The following is a 19,584-nucleotide window of genomic DNA, read 5'->3' on the forward strand; positions in this document are numbered from 1 at the left end:
CTGGAGGTTTATGGCAGGGGAGTTTCTCCCTTTTTGCCGCCTGCTATCCGGGGACTATTGGAGTCGATTGGGACTTGAGACTTTTTTTAACCATGCCCATGGTCTGTTCTTTATCAAATTATGGTATTGTTTTGCACTGCTGTAACTATATGTTATAATTATGTAGTTCTGTCAGTGTTAGTCTTTGGTTTGTCCTATTTTTGTGTGATATCACTCTGGAGGAACATCGTATCATTTCTTAATGCATTTATGCATTTCTAAATGACAATAAACGAGGACTGAGTGTCCTCATAATCTAATCAGATCTAATTCTGACAAGAGCAGTGCAGAAGCTGTTTTTTCCACACCACTGGAGACATGAGAGACTGTAGCTGCTGGAATCTGGAGCAACAGCCTGCTGGAGGAGTTCAGCAGGTCAAGTAGCATTTGTGGGCGCAAAGGAATGGTCTTGATGTAGTCCTGATACAGCTTTTTGACCCAAAACGTTGACAATTCCCTTCCCCACAGATCCTCCTCGACCCACTGAGTTCCTCCAGCAGATCGTTCCTGTAGCATTTGACTCAGTTCCGATGCACAGAGCATTCCACCATCTACAAGGCACAGGTCTGAGTTATGACGGGTTTCTCTCCAATTGCCCAAATTGGATCCAGCTCCAACAACACTCAGGAACTTGATGGCATCCAGCACAAACCTCTTCATTGGTGACTCATCCAATAAACCTAAATGTTTGTTCCGTCCAGCACTGCCGCACTGCAGAGCCTCAGACAATGGACTGCAGATACTCACCCAGACAACTGTGACAGCATCCTCAACTCCGTTGCCTCTACCACCAAGAAGGGCAAGGGCCTCTGCCACTTGGGAGATCACCACACTTTAAGTCACACACAACCCTGAATGGAAATATATCTCCATTTCCCCATGGCAGATGGATTCAAATCCTGGAACAGCATGCAAGGTTAAAGAAGATCGCTCACTGGCATCTCCTCAGAGCATTTGAGAACAATATATGCTGCTGTAGCCTGTTTATGAATAACAATCATATTGAAATTTGTTTATTATTGTCAAATGCACTGAGATACAGTGAAAAATGTGTCTTATACACTGTTCATACAGACCAATTCTTTATACAGTGTATTGAGAGAGAACAAGGTTAAACAAATAACAACGCAGAATACAGTGTAACAGCTACAGAGAAAGTTCATTGCAGGTAAACAAGTGCAAAATTATAACAGATTTTGAGGTCAAGACTATTTGAAGTTGTTAAGAATCTCCCTATATTAGTTTTATCTAAAGGTTAATAAGAAGCACTTTGAATGGATCTTTTATTTTAAAGTTTATTGAAACAGAACTTAGTCACATAAGAACATAAGAAATAGGAGAAACACACTCAAAATGCTGGAGGAACTCAGCAGGTCAGGCAGTGTCTATGGAAATGAATAAATAATCGATGTTTTGGCCTGAAACCTTTCTTCAGGACTGAAAAGGAAGTGGGTGGGGAGAGAATGCCAGAAGCAAATAAATAGAGCTGGAATAGGCCACCTGGCCTATGAAGCCTGCTCTGCTATTAATAAGATCATGTTCTGGCCATGGTCTCAGCTCTACTGACCTGATTTTTCCCAATAACCCTTAATTCCCCTGCTATGCAAAAATCGATCTCACTGTTTCTTAAATATATTTAATGAGGTAACCTCTACTATTTCCTTAGGCAGAGAATTCCACAGATGCACTGCTCTCTGGGAAAAGCAATTTCTCCTCATCTCTGTCCTAAATCTATTCCCCTGAATCTTGATGCTAATTCAAAGTTCAAACTAAATTTATTATATTGTACCCTAGTTCAGTCACACTTGCCGGTGGAAACAACTTTCCTGCCTCTATTTTATCAATCCCTTTCATAAGTTTATAAGTTTCTAAAAGACTCCCTCTCAATCTGAATTCTACCAAGTATATTCCCAGCAACTCAATCTCTCCTCACAGGCTAATCCCCTCATCTCCAAAGTCAACCTGCTGATAATTGAATGAGTAACTATATGGCCATCTGTCAGTACAGTTGATGCAGCATTTTAAAAGCTTTGGTATGAGTCCACAGTTTGCTTCATACTCTTTCTATTGGCTAAAGGAATTGGTTAAGGGGTCCTGGAACTAACCTGGGATTTGATTTGATAACTGGCAGGTGATTAAAGAAAATAAGCAAGATTTCAGGTAATCCTGAAGACTTGAAAACCCCAAATCAATAGTTAATATTTCTACAAGTGCTTTCACGTTTTCTTCCTTGTACACTGATGACTGATGTTACTAGTGATCTCAGAGTAGTTTTGGGGCGTAATGATGTCAAAATTGTCAATTAGTTTGCGAAAGTAGAGTTCCGACCTGTTCTCAATTGGGGTCTTACAGAATAGTTTGACTGACCTCAAGCAGGGATCTGGCAGGAAGCTTTTATTTATTATTTTGACCTTGCTATTGCCTCACTCATTCCAAGGAGTAGGAGGCTGAGACTCTGGTGGGGTTGCTTAGAGAGGATCAGATTCAGTCTGAGAGAGATTGGTGCCATCGCAGAGCTCCAGGATAAGCCAGGAGGAGGAAAGCACGAGCTAGCTGAACCAAATTAGCTGTAAAACCAGAGGACTGAAATGCTGAACAAATTGCTGCCTTTCTTTTTAGAATTTTCTGCCTCTCCTAGAAGTGAGCCACTCAGAATTTATCCGATGGATTTCTTAATGAACCAGCACAGTTTGTTTTGCGTTTTGCATCTATATTGAGTCTATGTGTGGGCGTGGAGTTTTTATCTGTATGTAATCTTGAGAGTGTGTGTTAGACAGACGCTATGCATTGATATCTGTGTTTGGCTACCATACATTTCTAAACCCTTCCATCTCCTCTTTCAAACAACTCTTTCCCTAAGGTTCAGTCATTCCTTTGAACATCTCTTTTGTTTCCTCTAAGCTTCTTTAAGATATTCTCTAACATTAAAGACACTATATAAATGGCAAACTGTTGTTCTTGTCCTCAATTATACTGATTGCAGCATGTTGCAAAAAGAGCTGTAAATGTTTGTTTCCTGCAGTTAAAGTTATAATGAAACATTACTTTTCTATATTAAATTCTGGCCTGCCCCTGGAGTGAACTGTAGTAACTTCAGGGAAGTGTGGAAAAGCAAAGGATTCCCTTACGTCAAGGGATTGCAGGTTTCTTGACTGCTGTGGTCACCAATTAGTGAAGCATTTCCCAACTCCATTGATGGCTTTAATGTCAGGACAACAGCGACTGACCTGTGGTCTAGTAACAAGTTTCTAAGCATTAGATAGTAAGACAAGATAATCAGCAGAGCAGCCTGTGACTGGTTGACGTTGATCTTTGGTTTGTCTATTGAAGGAAAAAATGAACAAAGGGAGGTGCAGTGTTAAGTTGCACGAGTTAGAGGAATGGTATACTTTTACAACAATGAAAATCCAGTGAGGAGAAAGTGGATGTATTTCTGCTTAAAGGGCAATGAAAAAAGTTTGTATTGGCAATAGTCACATTAAATGGATAAATTAATATGTGCTCATGCATTTATGTCTCTAATTTCCCTGATTATATCTCCACAGGAAATGGTATATCCTGCAGTACCCTAAGCCTGTAAATGGCAGCTTGGCCTTGATTCAGGAAGAAGGAGCTTACTGGCTAAATGCCCAATTACACAGCCAGCCGGAGTCTCCACATGGTGGGAGGCGTGAAGATGAAGTTACAGGATGATGATGTTGATTTGCTGAGATGTCAGTGCTTTTGGTTTGGTGTTTGCTGCAGATGTGGCATGTTCTATCCCAGCCAGCCAGCTTTGCATGGCTGTGAAGCACTTCCATATCAATGGATAGAAGGGTCAGCCTTGGCCATCTGCTGTCCCCTGCCTTTGCCCCCGCCACTTTCACCATTAAGGATTGTGTTTTGTGATTTCCCTTTCGCTAACCCTGTCTTTCCACTCTACTGTGCTGATCTTTTGCAGGTCTTGTCTTCTCTTTATGTTAGTGGGGAATCGGGGATAATTCAGACTGGCCTGACTGCCTCCCAAAGGAATGGTGTCATCCCAGGTTTTTAACATTTTCATAATCCTCAATGTCTTGGGCCACGACAACGATTTAGCACCGGAAACGATCTGGCCATTGATTGGGATCCTCAAAACCCCACCTGAAGCTACACAATCCTTACCAAGGGATTAACACATCCGCATTAATCAAAGTGGATGACAAATAATCCGAAAGGAATATAAACAAATATCGCACAAGGAATCAGTTTTTTTGCAAGGTTTGGCTAGAGTTGAAGTAGGCTCAGGCTGGTTTGGTTTGGGATGGACTCAAGCAATTCGTCTGTTATGTTTGAGATCCATGTCAACACTACCAGTAAAGTGAATGACTGGGTTATGTTTTACAACCAATTAGAAACACGAAGTTCCTTAACAACAATTAAAACCCTTCATTTAAAAAAATCCTTTCACTCCCACTCCTTAATTCCCTCTTCTAAATGATTTGCCTTTGAATGCACTGATGTAGTTAGGATTAGGATTATGAAGACATGTAGTCCTCTTTTATTGTCATTTAGTAATGCATGCATTAAGAAATGATACATTATTTCCTCCGGTGTGATATCACAAAACACAGGACAGACCAAGACTGAAAAAACTGACAAAATCACATAATTATAACATATAGTTACAAACAGTGTAACAATACCATAACTTGATGAAGAAGTCCATGAGCACAGTAAAGTTCAAGGTTTCTCAAATGTCCCACATCTCACGCAGACGGAAAAAGGAAGAAAAACTCTCCCTGCCATGCCCGACCACAATCCGACTCTGAGTCATCCGAAAACCTCGAGCTCTGATCAGCTGTCCGACACCGAGTACTGAGAGGCATCTCTATCCGAACGATCCGACCTCCTTCTCGGTCGCCAAAAGCAGGCAAGGCCGGGGATTTTGAGGCCTACCCTCTGAAAGATTCCCGACCACACTAACGACAGCAGCGAACGGGCATTTCAGAAATTTCTCCAGGTGTTCCTCTGTGCTTTCACGTCCATTCTCCATCAAATCAGAATTGTCCACAGCCCCTATTTAACAGATACGATATCATTTTTCACCGGAGGGCTGCGCACGCGCAGGCGCGCCGCCATCTTCTCCTCCAGCCTGTTATAAAAGGTTCATTAATGTTCCTTACTCTGTGCAGTTGTAAGAGCAAGCACTGCCAGTTCCTTGAGCTGCTTTTGGAACTTCCAGCAGAAAACTGTGATTACACTTGCTGGCCTGGTGTCTGTAACTCAGACAATGCAACACCACCGTGTCCTTCACATGGCAACAGAAAGAGCATCAAACTATTCAAGCATGTTTCACCGCTACTTTGCCCATTTGGTGAATACAGTATCGCGGACTTCTCCCACAAAGAATGTGGTCCCAGTAATCCTGCATGATGTGGGTAATCTGATCCTAGCTCATTCTGCATATTTTGTGGAAATTCTTACAGCTAGTAATGATGTGTAATCCTAAACACACTTGTAGAGCTTGATATCTTTCTCCCTCACCTCTTCCCTCGAGCCACTGCAATCTTTCTTCTATCCCGCTAGTTTGTCTGCAGACAGTACTTCTCTAAACCTTCCTCTTTTTTCTAACTGAGTTATAAATCTTCCTCCTGATATGGATTTCTCTTTCTGTACATTCATTGTGTTGAAATCAGGTAACACTGAGCTATCTCCTACTCTAACGCAAAATTAAAAGTTATTTTGACATGCACCACACATAGCTCTGTGCACGTGATCACCTTATAGGGAAATATTTACATTTAAACCTCTGTACAAAAGTCTTCTAAATTTCTGTACACTGAAGAGACTGCCCCAAAACCAACGATGACATCACATTTTCCCATCACCTGCTGACGAAGAGCATGTTTCTCTAACATGTTCCTGAGTCTGATGTTTAGCTTGAGTTTTCTAATAATTTGTTCCTTTCCAATTTTCTTTACCATCGGCAGCTTTCCTTCAGCGACCTAGGCCCAGCGATATAAACTCCCTCTCATCAGACAGTCAAAGAAACTTATGATGCATAAGGACATGGCCTTTAGTTTGCATACTGGAATCAAATGAAGTTTACATTCTCAGCTCTCAGTCCATTGCATTTAGGTTATGGTTTCTCAAGTGTAGCATCTCTAGGAAGAGGTACAGTCACCGTTTCAGGCCGAGACCCTTCGTCAGGACTAACTGAATGAAGAGCTAGTATGAGATTTGAAAGTGGGAGGGGGAGGGGGAGGTCCAAATTGATAGGAGAAGACAGGAGGGGGAGGGATGGAGCTAAGAGCTGGACAGGTGATTGGCAATTAACATTGACTTGTCAAACTTCTGCTAATGTCCCACCTCCCCCTCGTACCCCATCCGTTATTTATTTACACACATTCTTTCTCTCTCTCTCCTTTTTCTCCCCCTGTCCCTCTCACTATACGCCTTGCCCATCCTCTGGGGTTTTTCCCCCCTCCCCCTTTTCCTTCTCCCTGGGCCTCCCGTCCCATGATCCTCTCATATCCCTTTTGCCAATCACCTGTCCAGCTCTTGGCTCCATCCCTCCCCTTCCTGTCTTCTCCTATCATTTCGGATCTCCTCCTCCCCCTCCAACTTTCAAATCTCTTACTAGCTCTTCTTTCAGTTAGTCCTGACGAAGGGTCTCGGCTTGAAACGTGGACTGTACCTCTTCCCAGAGATGCTGCCTGGCCTGCTGCGTTCACCAGCAACTTTGATATGTGTTGCTCGAATTTCCAGCATCTGCAGAATTCCTCGTGTTTGCGCCTGTAAACAATTCTGCAGCTTTAAAAGTGCTATGTAACTGTAAATTATTGCTGTGGTGCTGTTACGAATTTTAAGTAACACCTTGCCTCTTCAGGTAGTCCGATGCACTTTACAATGAATTAAACACTATTGAAGTGCAATCACTATTCTCATGTAAGCAAATACAGTGGCTAATTTGCATAAAGTAGACCACCAGAAGGACTGCTTGTATTGTTTTGGTGATGTGGTTGAATAAAACGTTTTGACCTGGGATATTGGGAGAATAGTTTGCACTTCAAACAGTGCAGTGAGATCTATTACACCCAGTTGAAGCAGTGGGATTTTGGTTGATGATCTTATCTCAAAGGAAGAAGCTTTGGAGATGTAGTGGTCCCTTGGTATTGCGCATAAAGGGTCTGATGACCCAGGGTGCTTAGTCCTAGGGAGCAGTTTAAATTTACAATCTTATTAAGAGATAGGAATTGGTAATTCAGCTAGACAGAGAAATATTTCCTAAAACAACAGAGGAGACTTCTCTCCACATCAGCTCTCAGTTCTATTCTCCCACTTATTTCCATTTAGCCCTGCGACTTACTTTTTCTAATAGCTGCCTTTGATTATCTGGCCACTACGCTAAGCGGTAATCCACTCTGACCAGTTTACATGCCGGCATGTCTTTGGGATTTGGGAGGAAACTGAAGCATTGGAGAGAGAACACAAACTCCAAGCAGACAGCACCTAGGGTCCAGGATCAAAAGGAATCACTGGAGCAGTGAGACAGCCTCACTTACTACTGCACTGCCAAGCCACCCTTATGATGGCAGCTCATTAAATGGGACAATGAAAGGTGCTGTCAGCAAAACAGAGAAAACAGTATCTTTGCACTTTAGCAGATTCTACTGGATGTGAAAATTATATCAAATACTGTGATTCCGATAAACCTCGGTGTAAGTCAAGAATTCACAAGTACCTCCCGTTTTGTGCAAGGTGGGAGGTGTGGACAGATGAGACTTCACGGTCTGTTCTACGCTGATAAAACCAAAAATAGATTGCTTTCCTCATAAATATTCCTGGTTTTGTGGCTCCATTACTCACGTTCCTCTCCTTCCCCTTCCCAATCTGACCTTTAGATCTTCGGATGAAACAAAGAATTATTAACGCATACTATCTTCAGCATCAATCTTGAGCAGGCTACTGTACTGTTGCAAATCTGTGCATCCTTTAATAAGACAATTAGTTCCATTTGCAGCCTCTCAGCTCGTGCAGAAATAAAATTTTCCGTACTTGTCCTGAGAAAGAGTCACGAAGATCTTTTGTCTCCTTAACATAATGACTATTGCTGGTGCCTTCTGTTCTTAGACTTCCATTCTATGAATCACAGCTAAGCGTAAAGCACTTACTGCTATTGTTTTGTATTTACCGTATATTTGATTCCTAAATGTCTTAACGCTGCCGATGCAGAATGGTCTGAATATTTTATTTTGGTTGAATAAACCGGTTTGCACTATAATTTTGTTCTGTGTCTATTTGCTTTGCATTTCTAGGCTCTTCAAGCCTTTTAAGGATTGCTGTTTCTTCAATATTCCCTATCACCAGGCAGTCCAGTTTATTCCATAATTCTCCCTCTTTTGATTGTTATGCAGCAGTGTGAATATTGCACAATAACTTTTTAAAAAACATTTTTTGTCCTCTTTATTCCAAATATTTTGGGCTTCTTCATTTATTTGCTCTTGTGAATAATAACTTCTTTGAATGAAAAGGTTTTCTCTTTCCTTGTCTGTGGTCTTGAATTGAACCACTATAGATGGACGACACGAATCAAAAAAGCACTCCCCACAGCTTTGAGGCTGCCCATGTGCCCAGGTGCATCAGGAAAACGATTTGCGTGATCCCTTTGAGTTACCTCTTCACCAAAGGAAACAGGCCACTCAGCCCATCCCATCCATACTATCTGCCTGTCCATGTTTAGCCTAAGGCCTCTAAACCTCTCCTATCCGTGTATTTATCCAGGCAGCGTTTGAATGTTGCTGATGTAACTGCCTCCATCCTATTACTGGCAGCTCATTCCAAACACTCAGTATGCTTTGCATGAAGAAGCTGCCCCTGATGTCTCTATTAAATCTCTCACTTCTGAGCTTAAACCTATGTACGCTGTCTTGTTTTTAGCCTCCCCCCCACCGCCCCAGGGAAAAAGACATTGTGCTTGCTTGTCTTTGTCCCGTACTGCCTCACGATTCTCATCACCTTCAAACCCTACAGAAAAACTTTATAGTAGAACCTTGTTTTTTTGCTTAAAGCCAGATTGGTTTATTAAGTTGTCAATGAATAACTGGATCATAGCAAAAAAAATCTGCACCTTTTTCATATACCTTACACTGTTGAAATTATCAATTGGTTCATTTAGTTTTAGAACTATCACTTAGAGCTATGCTTCTGTTTATGTTTTGATGCAAGTTTAAAAAAAATATTTTTCTCATTAGTTATAGATGTTATTTGGTTTATCCTATTTTCAGCAGTAAGTCTAATCTTCAAAATCTCCTTGTCAAACCCAGTATTTGGAGAAAGGATTGCTGAATCAATAATCGGAACTAACAAGGATATTATAACTTCTAACACTCAGGCACCTTGGAATGAAGAGCATACTTTAGTTTTATTTAGTAATTCCCCTCCTCCATGAAACACGATACTTGGAAATCAACTAAATAATATTTACGTTTAACATATTGGGTAAAATGTAAATACTTTCTGAGAATGAAGTTTGACTTTTGCTTTCTTACCACAAATACTTTGTAGAATATCAGACTGATCCGAGGGTGCCAGGGTAGTGTAGTGGACTGTGGGAAGAAACCCATACGATCACGGGGAGAATGTGCAAACTCCTTGCAGACAGTGGCGGGACTTAAGCCCAGGTAGTGTAGTGGTTAGCACAAAGCTTTACAGCACCAGTGACCCGTGTTCAATTCCCACCACTGTCTGTAAGGAGTTTGTACGTTCTCCCCGTGACTACGTGGGTTTCCTCCCGGTGCTCCAGTTTCCTCCCACAGTCCAAAGACCTCCCAGTTAGTGGGTTAATTGGTCATTATAAACTGAACCAGTGATTAGGATAGCAGTAGATTGAAGGTTGCCTCACGGCACAGCTCAAGGGATGAAAGGGCCTATTCACACTATTTCTCAATCAATCAATCAATAAAGAAATGAATAGACAAAAAAGTTTAATTACCTTTCTCTTTTTGGTTCATTTTTGTTAAATGTAATACTGAAGCAATCTTGCAATCATTAGTGGGTCCTTCAATAGTAGAGAGGCGGTTTCTGGTCCATCCAATGGATAATGCATTGATGATTTAGAATTACAGAATTATGCGTTATGTACTGTTAACCTCTATACTAGAATGAAGTCCAACAAAGAGCAAGGTAACATAATCTGGCTTTATTCACAGAGAAAAATGAGATGCTATATAAGTAGTGAACCAAGTTGTACAATGAGAGTTATGATACACACAAGGATTTTCTGCCCCTTTATGATTTTTGTTATTAATCTTCTGTATTTGAAGAGAGGTTGTTTTCACTTGATTTATCTGAGAGGGCAGGTATCAGTAATGGAACAAGCTATCTGTTCAGAAGTCATTGCAAAAGAAATTTCTTTAATGCCAATAAGTATTAATGTCTATACCTTGACAGAGGAAGTGGCAATATCTTACTTTGATCGGTTTTCAAGTCATTGGGGATGGGCACAAAAGACAAAACATGGAAAACTGGGCAGCAATCTCAAGCCACAACCTCCGGGAAGAAATTCCATGGGGTACATACCGTGTACAGTGTTCTTTGTTCATAGTGCTACAACGGGTATTCCGGCTGCTGAAGTGCATGATGTCACCGTTGTCCCAAATGTGGCCCAGCTGGGTTTGATCCTGTCCTTGGGTGATGTCTATCTGGGGGCTGCCCACTCTCTGTGTCATCTCCTGTGTTTTCTCCAGTTGCTTCACTTCCATCCGATTTCCAGTTTTGTCTGTAGGGAAGCAGTCCACCAATTGAGTCATGGACATCAGCGTTTAGTGTAACACTTTGCAGCACTGGTGGCCTGGGTTCACCTCCCACTGCTGCCTGTAAAGAGTTTGTATTCCCGTGACCAGGTATCCTGGGTGAAAAAGGGCAGCATGGCTTCCTTGGGCTGGGAGGCCCTGTTGCCCTGCTCCATCTCTAAATATCAACAGGTAGTGTTGGAGAACCAGTCTGAAACTTTGTTCTTAGTCAACTCAGACGAGGGCTTGTTCACATGTAACCAATGATCCTTCAGACTTTTGTCTGCACCTACTGTCTTTCAGATAAGCACAGAGGATTACAACAGGGCACATGGCTGTCATATATTTGGATGATATCCTTCACCTGGGAGCTTTGCTAGACAAACACCTACAGAGTCTTCAAGTGCAGATTTTAGACTGGAGAGGAGGAGGTGCACTCTCTTGTCTACCCTCAGTCAACTACATCAACTGCACTCAGTTCAAGAGAAATGTTATGTAACTAATGTAACTTGAGTTTTTCATTTTATTTATTGAGATATAGTGCAGAACAGGCCCTTCCAGCTCTTCAAGCTCCTCTGTCCAGCAACTCCTGATTTAACCCTAGACTAAACCTAATTAAACCAACCAGTATGCCTTTGAACTGTGAGGAAAGCCACATGGGTTACAGGGCCAATATACTAAGTCCTTACAGACAATTGAACCGGATCTCCTGTACCGTAAACCATTATTAGATTAGATTCAACTTTATTGTCATTGTGCTGAGTACAGATACAAAGCCAATGAAATGCGGTTAGCATCTGACCAGAAATGCAAAGAATGGTATTATTTACAAAATAACTGTGAGTAAAAAAAGTGCTACAGCACACAAATATAAAAGTACTGAGAGAGTACAATATGGGTGCAATACTGCTTAACGCTGTGATGAGAGGTTCAGCAGGGTCACAGCCTCAGGGAAGAAGCTCTTCCTGAGCCTGCTATGCTAACCACTATGCTACCATGCAGCCCCAAAGGCATGAAGGCTAAAGGCGTATCTGAGATTCAAACATTCACAGTATGTTCCCAGTACATTTATTGCCAAAGTATGTATGCAACCCTGAGATTCCTCTTCTCACAGACAGCCATGGCCCTAACCCACCTGGACAAAAAAGACACGTACGTTCGAATGCTGTTCATAGGCTTCAGTTCAGCATCCAACACAATCATTCCTCAGAAACTGATTGGAAAGCTGAGCCTACTGGGCCTGAACAACTGGATCCTAGTCTTCCTGACTGGGAGACCTCAGTCAGCCCGGACTGGAAGCAGCATCTCCAACACCATCACACTGAGCACGGGGGCCCCCCCAGGGCTGTGTGCTCAGTCCACTGCTGTTCACTCTGCTGACCCACGACTGTGCTGCAACACACAGCTCGAACCACATCATCAAATTCGCCAATGACATGACCGTGGTGGGTCTCGTCAGCAAGAACGATGAGTCAGCATACAGAGAGGAGGTGCAGCGGCTGACGGACTGGTGCAGAGCCAACAACCTGTCTCTGACTGTGAACAAAACAAAAGAGATGGTTGTTGACTTCAGGAGGACACGGAGCGACCACCCTCCACTGAACATCGATGACTCCTCCGTAGAGATCATTAAAAGCACCAAATTTCTTGGTGTCCACCTGGCGGAGAATCTCACCTGGTCCCTCAACACCAGCTCCATAGCAAAGAAAGCCCAGCAGCGTCTCTACTTTCTGCGAAGGCTGAGAAAAGTCCATCTCCCACCGCCCCCCCCCCCCCACCGGCGTCCTCACCACATTCTACAGAGGTTGTATTGAGAGCATCCTGAGCAGCTGCATCAAGGCCTGATTCGGAAATTGTACCATCTCAGATCGCAAGACCCTGCAGCGGATAGTGAGGTCAGCTGAGAAGATTATCGGGGTCTCTCTTCCCGCCATCACAGACATTTACACCACACGCTGCATCCGCAAAGCAAACAGCATTATGAAGGACCCCACGCACCCCTCATATAAACTGTTCTCCCTCCTGCCATCTGGAAAAAGGCACCGAAGTATTCAGGCTCTCACGACCAGACTATGTAACAGTTTCTTCCCCCAAGCCATCAGACTCCTCAATAGTGCCTGCACTGTTTTGTGCACGTTATGCAGTCCTGGCTAGGTCTGTAGTCTAGTGTAGTTTTTGTGTTTTTTTTTTACGTAGTTCAATGTAGTTTTTGTATTGTTTCATGTAGCACCATGGTCCTGGAGAACGTTGTCTCATTTTTACAATGTTCTCTACCAGCAGTTATGGTTGAAATGACAATAAAAAGTGACTTGACTTGACTTGAAACAAAGGAAGCCATGAAAACCATTCAAAGATAAACATCGAACCCCTCGGAGACAGCAAAGCACCAGATCGCACAATCGGCCTGAAAACCCACCACCAAAAGGCAGATCACAGGCTTCAACAGTGGCAGAACCTCACTTGAAAGAAAAAAAGTGAATGAAGTAGTTTTGTGGACTGTCTGAGGGATGTCGTCCTTGGTCGCGTTGTTTGCTGGCCTCGGGAAAAAATCTACTCTAGTGGAATGAAAAAGATCGCTCTACTTTTAAATGGTTCATCAGAGTCTTTTTCTCACTCTGGGTAACTGCCTTCGATACTATGAATGTGAATGTTGCTCAAAGGTCCCGCCCACCTTCTGTTAATATAACAAAAGAGGGTGAACACTTCACTTACGAGATATTTTCTCCTTTGCATCTCAAACACTCTCCTTGCAAATGATATCACTGGCCTGGTAGTTGTTTCAAATGTTGAAGCAATGATGGTGTCTCACCGAAACCTACGTGTTAACTCAGCAACGTATTTAAAAGCCAAGTGTATGCAAACAGATGGAAGACTGCAGATTAACAAGTTCTTTTTTTCTGTACAGATAAATCTAATAGAGTTTATGTATGTGGATTTTCAGAGAATGTTCAATAAAGTGTCTCATTGGACGGCTTCTACCAAAAGTTCAGGGGTATAATGCAAAAGTGGGTGTAGCAGTAAAATCGTATTTGTTGCCAGATAGAATCTGGAGAACTGGGCCAGATGAGCTTTATTCAAATTAGAGTAATCTTATGTATTGCAAAGTAAAAACAAATTTCATGACATAATTGAGTGATGATAAACCTGATTCTGATCTGGGTCTCTAAAGTCTTAGGCATATGTATTGTATATAGGTAGGGTGCCCAAGTCTTTTTGCACAGTACAGTATTTGTCAACATGGAGTGGAGAATGAATTTGTAAATCTGGCGGGAGCAAAGTATGTTGGGAATGGCGAGGATGGAGCACCGCGGGAGGGGTGTGGGATAGGTGACAGAGAACCAGAACCGGGGCGGGGGGTGCAGACACACCCAGCCACGAGACACCAGGCAAAGTCATTTGATTCCAAGCAATTGGTTTACTGATCATTACAGAGTGTCTCTATGGTGCTTCCCGCTCCCACCCCTTTCCACTCCCCTTTTCCTAACCATGATTCCCCTCTCCCTGTCCCCTTCCCACTCTCAGTCCACAACAGAGACCCATATCAGAATCAGGTTTATCATCACTCACATATGTCATGAAGTCCTGACGAAGGGTCTCGGCCTGAAACGTCGACTGCACCTCTTCCTATAGATGCTGCTTGGCCTGCTGCGTTCACCAGCAACTTTGATGTATGTTGCTTGAATTTCCAGCATCTGCAGAATTCCTGTTGTTTTTGTCATAAAGTTTGTTTGTTTTTTCTTGTGACAGCAATACCTAAAATTGCTATAATACTGTGCAAACCTCTTAGGCACCTTAGCTATGTAAATGCGCTATGGAAGCTGTTCTACGAGTCTGTGGTGGCCAGTGCGATCATGCTTGCTGTTGTGTGCTGGGGCAGCAGGCTGAGGGTAGCAGACACCAACAGAATCAACAAACTCATTTGGAAGGCCAGTGATGTTGTGGGGATGGAACTGGACTCTCTCACAGTGGTGTCTGAAAAGAGGGTGCTGTCCAAGTTGCATGCCATCTTGGACAATGTCTCCCATCCACTACATAATGTACTGGTTGGGCACAGGAGTACATTCAGCCAGAGACTCATTCCACCGAGATGCAACACAGAGCGTCATAGGAAGTCATTCCTGCCTGTGGCCATCAAACTTTACAACTCCTCCCTTGGAGGGTCAGACACCCTGAGCCAATAGGCTGGTCCTGGACTTATTTCCTGGCATAATTTACATATTATTATTTAATTATTTATGGTGCAACTGTAACAAAAACCAATTTCCCCCGGGATCAATAAAGTATGACTATGACTAAGGCTTTTGCAGAGGACTGTTACTGTGAGAATAGAAACATCAGGTGAAAGATGGATTTTACTATTGGTATAATAACCATTGGTGAAACTTGAGTAAACCAGGGTGAAATAATGAACCGTGTTTATTACATGTCACTCTACCTCTACTAGTAGAACTACTGCCTCACAGGGAAAGAAACCCGGTCTCAATCTTGCCTTGTGCTCACTATGTGGAGTGTTCCTGTTCTCCCTGTGTCAATGCGGTTTCCCCAGGTGCTCAGTTTCCCTCACACATCCGTACAACTGGGCGAGTTACGTAGCAGGTTCGCTGACCACTGTGAATTGCCCCTCGTGTGTAGGTGAGTTATAGGCTTGTGTGGTCTGAGGGGAGTGTGAGGAGAATAAAGGGAGCAGGGCTCACGTAGGCCTGGTGTAACCGTGTGGTTGGTGACCAGTGAACTCGATGGGAGATTTGGCAAAGCTGGAAACATCTTCAGATCAATGAGCAAGATATGGGGATCAACCAAATACAGCGTCCACACCAAGGCGACACTGTACCAGAGCTGGGTTCTGTCCACACACTTGCACAGGTCAGAATGCTGGCACAAGACAGAGAACGAGCTTGCCAAGCTGTCGTCATTCCACACCATGAACCTCCTCCGGAAGATCCTCCGAACTTCCTGGCCAGGAAAGATCTCCAGCCGCGCCCTACTCCTTCAGTGTCACCAAGAGGACATGGCCACAATCATCGTGAGGAAAGGATGGAGGTGAATTGGGCACGTGATGAGAAGAGAGACCGACTCCATCATCAAGCCAACAGTTCATTGGACCCCTGACAGGGGCGGAGGGGATGAAAACGCAGGAGACCAAAGACACAAAGGCAACTTGGCACCATACCGTAGAGGCAGAAATGAGGGCCCTGAACCAAACAATGGAGAAGATGGCCAAGGACAGACAGAGATGGAGGACCTCCATTGCTGCTCTGAACAACGGGAGTGTCACAGGCACTAACCAACTAACTAACTCAGTGGGCCCAGGGCCTGTTTCCGAGTGGTATGTCTACACAAAAAAAAAGTTTTGAAAAGCGATGAGGATGGTAAAAGTCTCCAAAATTATCAGGACTGGTCGGAAGCTTAGACTGGCGAATTAGAAGATGTAATTTACTTCACAAGATTGTGAGCTACTGCATTTTGTAAGGGAAACCAAGGATTGGAGATTTAAAATGTTGGGTCCGATTTTAGACAGAGGAAAATTAAAGGTGGACAATTCCTTGAAAGGGGGAGTGTGGAATGAAGGCTACTTTAAAGTGTTTAATCTGGAGCATTAAGCACACAGCAAAGATGAAAATTTCTGTTGTCTGGAGCCTTTCATTTTAAACAAAATAGAGCCATGGTTTGCGGGTAGCTTCGCTTTGTGGATTGAGTCAAAGCGGAGAAACAGATAAAGATTTGGTTTACCTGAGACAGTTTGCACTGGAACACAGAGAAGTTTTAGAATACATTTTTGTTGCGTTTTGATTAAGCAAGGTCCAGCTTCTCCACAAGATGAGTTAGTAATGAAAAGTTAGCAAATTAAAGTTGTCACTGAGAGACTGAGAGCAGAACTTAGGGAGAAATTGCCTTGCACAGAGACTAGGAGCATGAAATGTTTTGCCTCACAAATTGATTGAGTTAGAAGCCATTGCATAATTTAAAGGAAGTGGATGAATATTTGAAGCATAGGAAGATTTAGCTCTTTTGGGAAAAAGCATTGCAGCAGAATTTGCTTTGGACTGCTTCTAAGGTAAAAGTTGCTCACAGACATATTGAATTTCATGACCTTGTTTAATGCTTAAACAGCAGCAGGGCCAGACCTCACAGGGCATTGACCAGCCTCGGCTTATTTCTACTGAAATTCTCTTCCAAATCTAATTTATTGCTGGGCATAGATAGATTTTCTACCACACTCAAAGACGTCTCCTATCATCCACTCAAAATTAATTTTGAGCTCATCCAAAATTCAGTATACTCCCACATAACAAATCCCACAAGCACATCACCATTCAGTTTTCAATTCTCAAATCCAATTTGACCCTCCCTACTTTCCCAATCATTTCCAGCCTTTCTGGCTTCCAGGATATTTTTGCTCGTCCATATCTGGCCCCTTGCACATCCCTGATATCTCTGCCATTACCACCAATTTTTAGTAACTTCAAAGGATTCAAAGTACATTTATTATCGAAGTATGTATACAGTATACAACCCTGAAATTCATCTTCCACACAGACAGCCACGACCATGGAACACATTCAAAGAGAAACATCAACCCCACCCCATGCCAAAAAAAAAACAAATTGCGCAAATGGCAACAAAGAACGAGCAAAAAACACGGAATATAAAAGACAAAATCAAAAGAGTCCAGGCATATTCTGTTCAGCTCACTGTCTGTTATCTGCAGGCCACCCTGATTCAAAATTGTCCAAAATAGCCACAAGTAAAAAGGAGTGCCCAGAAACCAGAAACACATCATAACGGGAACTAAGAGTTCAATCCACAAACCACATTGGTTAAACTTTGCTCAAATTTCAGAACTCCGGCACCATCCTCTGACAGCAATGAGGGAGAGAGATTATTCGAATGCGGGGACTGTCCTTTGAGAGCAGTGCTCGAGAGGGAGAGGGAGACTGTCACGCGCAGACATCTTTCTCCAGCGGTAGTGAGCGAGAGGCTGATAGGTGGTGCTGAGCACCCGCTTGCTTTCTGCACTCGCCTCACCGATTTCAGTCTTTTTCAGTGCTTTAATCAGCGAGATCGGCTAGAAATGGAGTTGATCATGGACTCGTGCCCCGTCTCCCGGCTTCCCGGTCTCGAAGCCGCACACTTCGCTCGACAGCAAAGAACCAGATCACTCGATCGGCCCGAAAACACGCCACCAAAACGTCAATCACAGGCTCCAACAGTAGCAGAACCATGAAGACGTAAACGAAGCGAAAGAAGTAGTTTCGTGAACCGCCTGGAGGGTGTCGCCCTCGGTCGAGCTGTTCACTGGCGCCATCTCCTTCTTCAATCCGATTCAAGTTGAGTTGTCATTTAATCATACACGAATACAGCCAAACGAGACAGTGTTACAACGGGGTCAAAGTGCAAAACACAGTACCAACCGTCACACACAGTAAACAATCACGTAATGAGAGTCCTGACGCCCACCTCTCCATCCCAACCGTGACGCTGCAGCTTGATGCATACAAATCAACAAACTCGTATAGAATATCAGTAAAAATACGACACAGAATATGTCTATATATATAGTCCAGACCACCCCACCACCGCCCCCCCGTCCACTGATATCATCTGTCAACTGGCCCCCAATGCCCACTAGGCGAACCTGTGGCTCACAGGCCCAGCCCTCGCATATACAAGTACATATACATTAGTGAAAACACAACTAGACAAATATCTATGTATATAGTCCACACCCCTCAGCCCATTTTAAGTCGCCGCCACCCCCCACCGGTAGGGCGCGAAGGCTCGGGCGCCTCTCCGGCAGCTGAAAACCAAGCAACCCTGCAGCTTGAGGCCTGGGCCCACTGAGTCGGCCACAGCAAATCTGCGGTCGGCCGCAACAGAGCTGGTCTTCTGCGGGGCGAAGCCCTGGGAGGGCAGCCCCGACTCTGTTCCAGACACCGTGCCGTGCCCCCCCCCCCAGGTGAAGTGCAACTGCTCTGTCCCCTCACTCTGGGCGGCTGCAAGCAGGCGACACCGTGGCTTCAGGCCTAGTCCTATGACCGAGGTCCAGGCCCCCTCCATCCACGACGTGCCCGATTAAGTGTCCAAAAGGGTGTTGCAGTCACAAGACAGGCGACCACGACGGCCGCTCACTATTGGACTGTGTGCCTCCTTTGGCTCAGGCAGCGACACATTGCGCAGCTCCTTCGCCAACGAGCAACTCGCTGATGGTGTAGACCTACGGTACTGTGAGTTCTTAACGTATAGCAGGATCTTGTCATCATTAAACATACGTTTAAGTAGAACAATAGTATCTTTCGTTGACCCTGTAGAAGCCTCTGCAACCAGTCGCACTGCCATCTTGCCGGAAGTCTTCCAAACCCTGGAATTACTTCCTAAAGGACTTATTTCCATCTGGTATAATTTACATATTATTATTTAATTATTTATGGTTTTATATTGGTATACTTATACTCTATTCTTGGTTGGTACAACTGTAACGAAACCCAGTTTCCCTCAGGATCAATAAGGTATGTCTATCTATCTATCTAAACTTCTCAGAAACAGATCTCTTCCCAAAACAGGTTGCCTGTCAATGGCAGCTCCCAGCAGATCCACCCCCATTGCCAATTTGCCTTTTCTTCTTTCTCTATACCCCTACAACTCATTCTCACTCTACTCCCATTTAGTTATTTTTACCACTTGCCTTCACTGAAGCAGTTAACCAATCAACTACCAACACGTCTTTTGGATGTGGATGGAAACAGGGTCCCCTTAAGTGTTGTATCAAGTTTCGTCAGAAACACTCAGGACA

At 43.6% G+C, this 19,584-nt stretch overlaps 1 protein-coding gene across 1 annotated transcript in view; it reads left to right on the top strand.

Moving 5' to 3' along the window:
* Positions 1 to 5,244, top strand: part of ano11 (anoctamin 11) — a 51,355-nt gene extending 46,111 nt beyond the window's left edge. The window contains exon 23 of the mRNA XM_063032875.1: positions 3,585 to 5,244. Within this exon, the coding sequence (XP_062888945.1) occupies positions 3,585 to 3,611 (27 nt within the window). The 3' untranslated portion in view covers positions 3,612 to 5,244. The remainder of the gene's footprint in view (positions 1 to 3,584) is intronic.
* Positions 5,245 to 19,584: the final 14,340 nt, after the last annotated feature.

This window comes from Mobula hypostoma, chromosome 25, assembly GCF_963921235.1.
Source record: "Mobula hypostoma chromosome 25, sMobHyp1.1, whole genome shotgun sequence".
NCBI classification, from domain to species: domain Eukaryota; kingdom Metazoa; phylum Chordata; class Chondrichthyes; order Myliobatiformes; family Myliobatidae; genus Mobula; species Mobula hypostoma.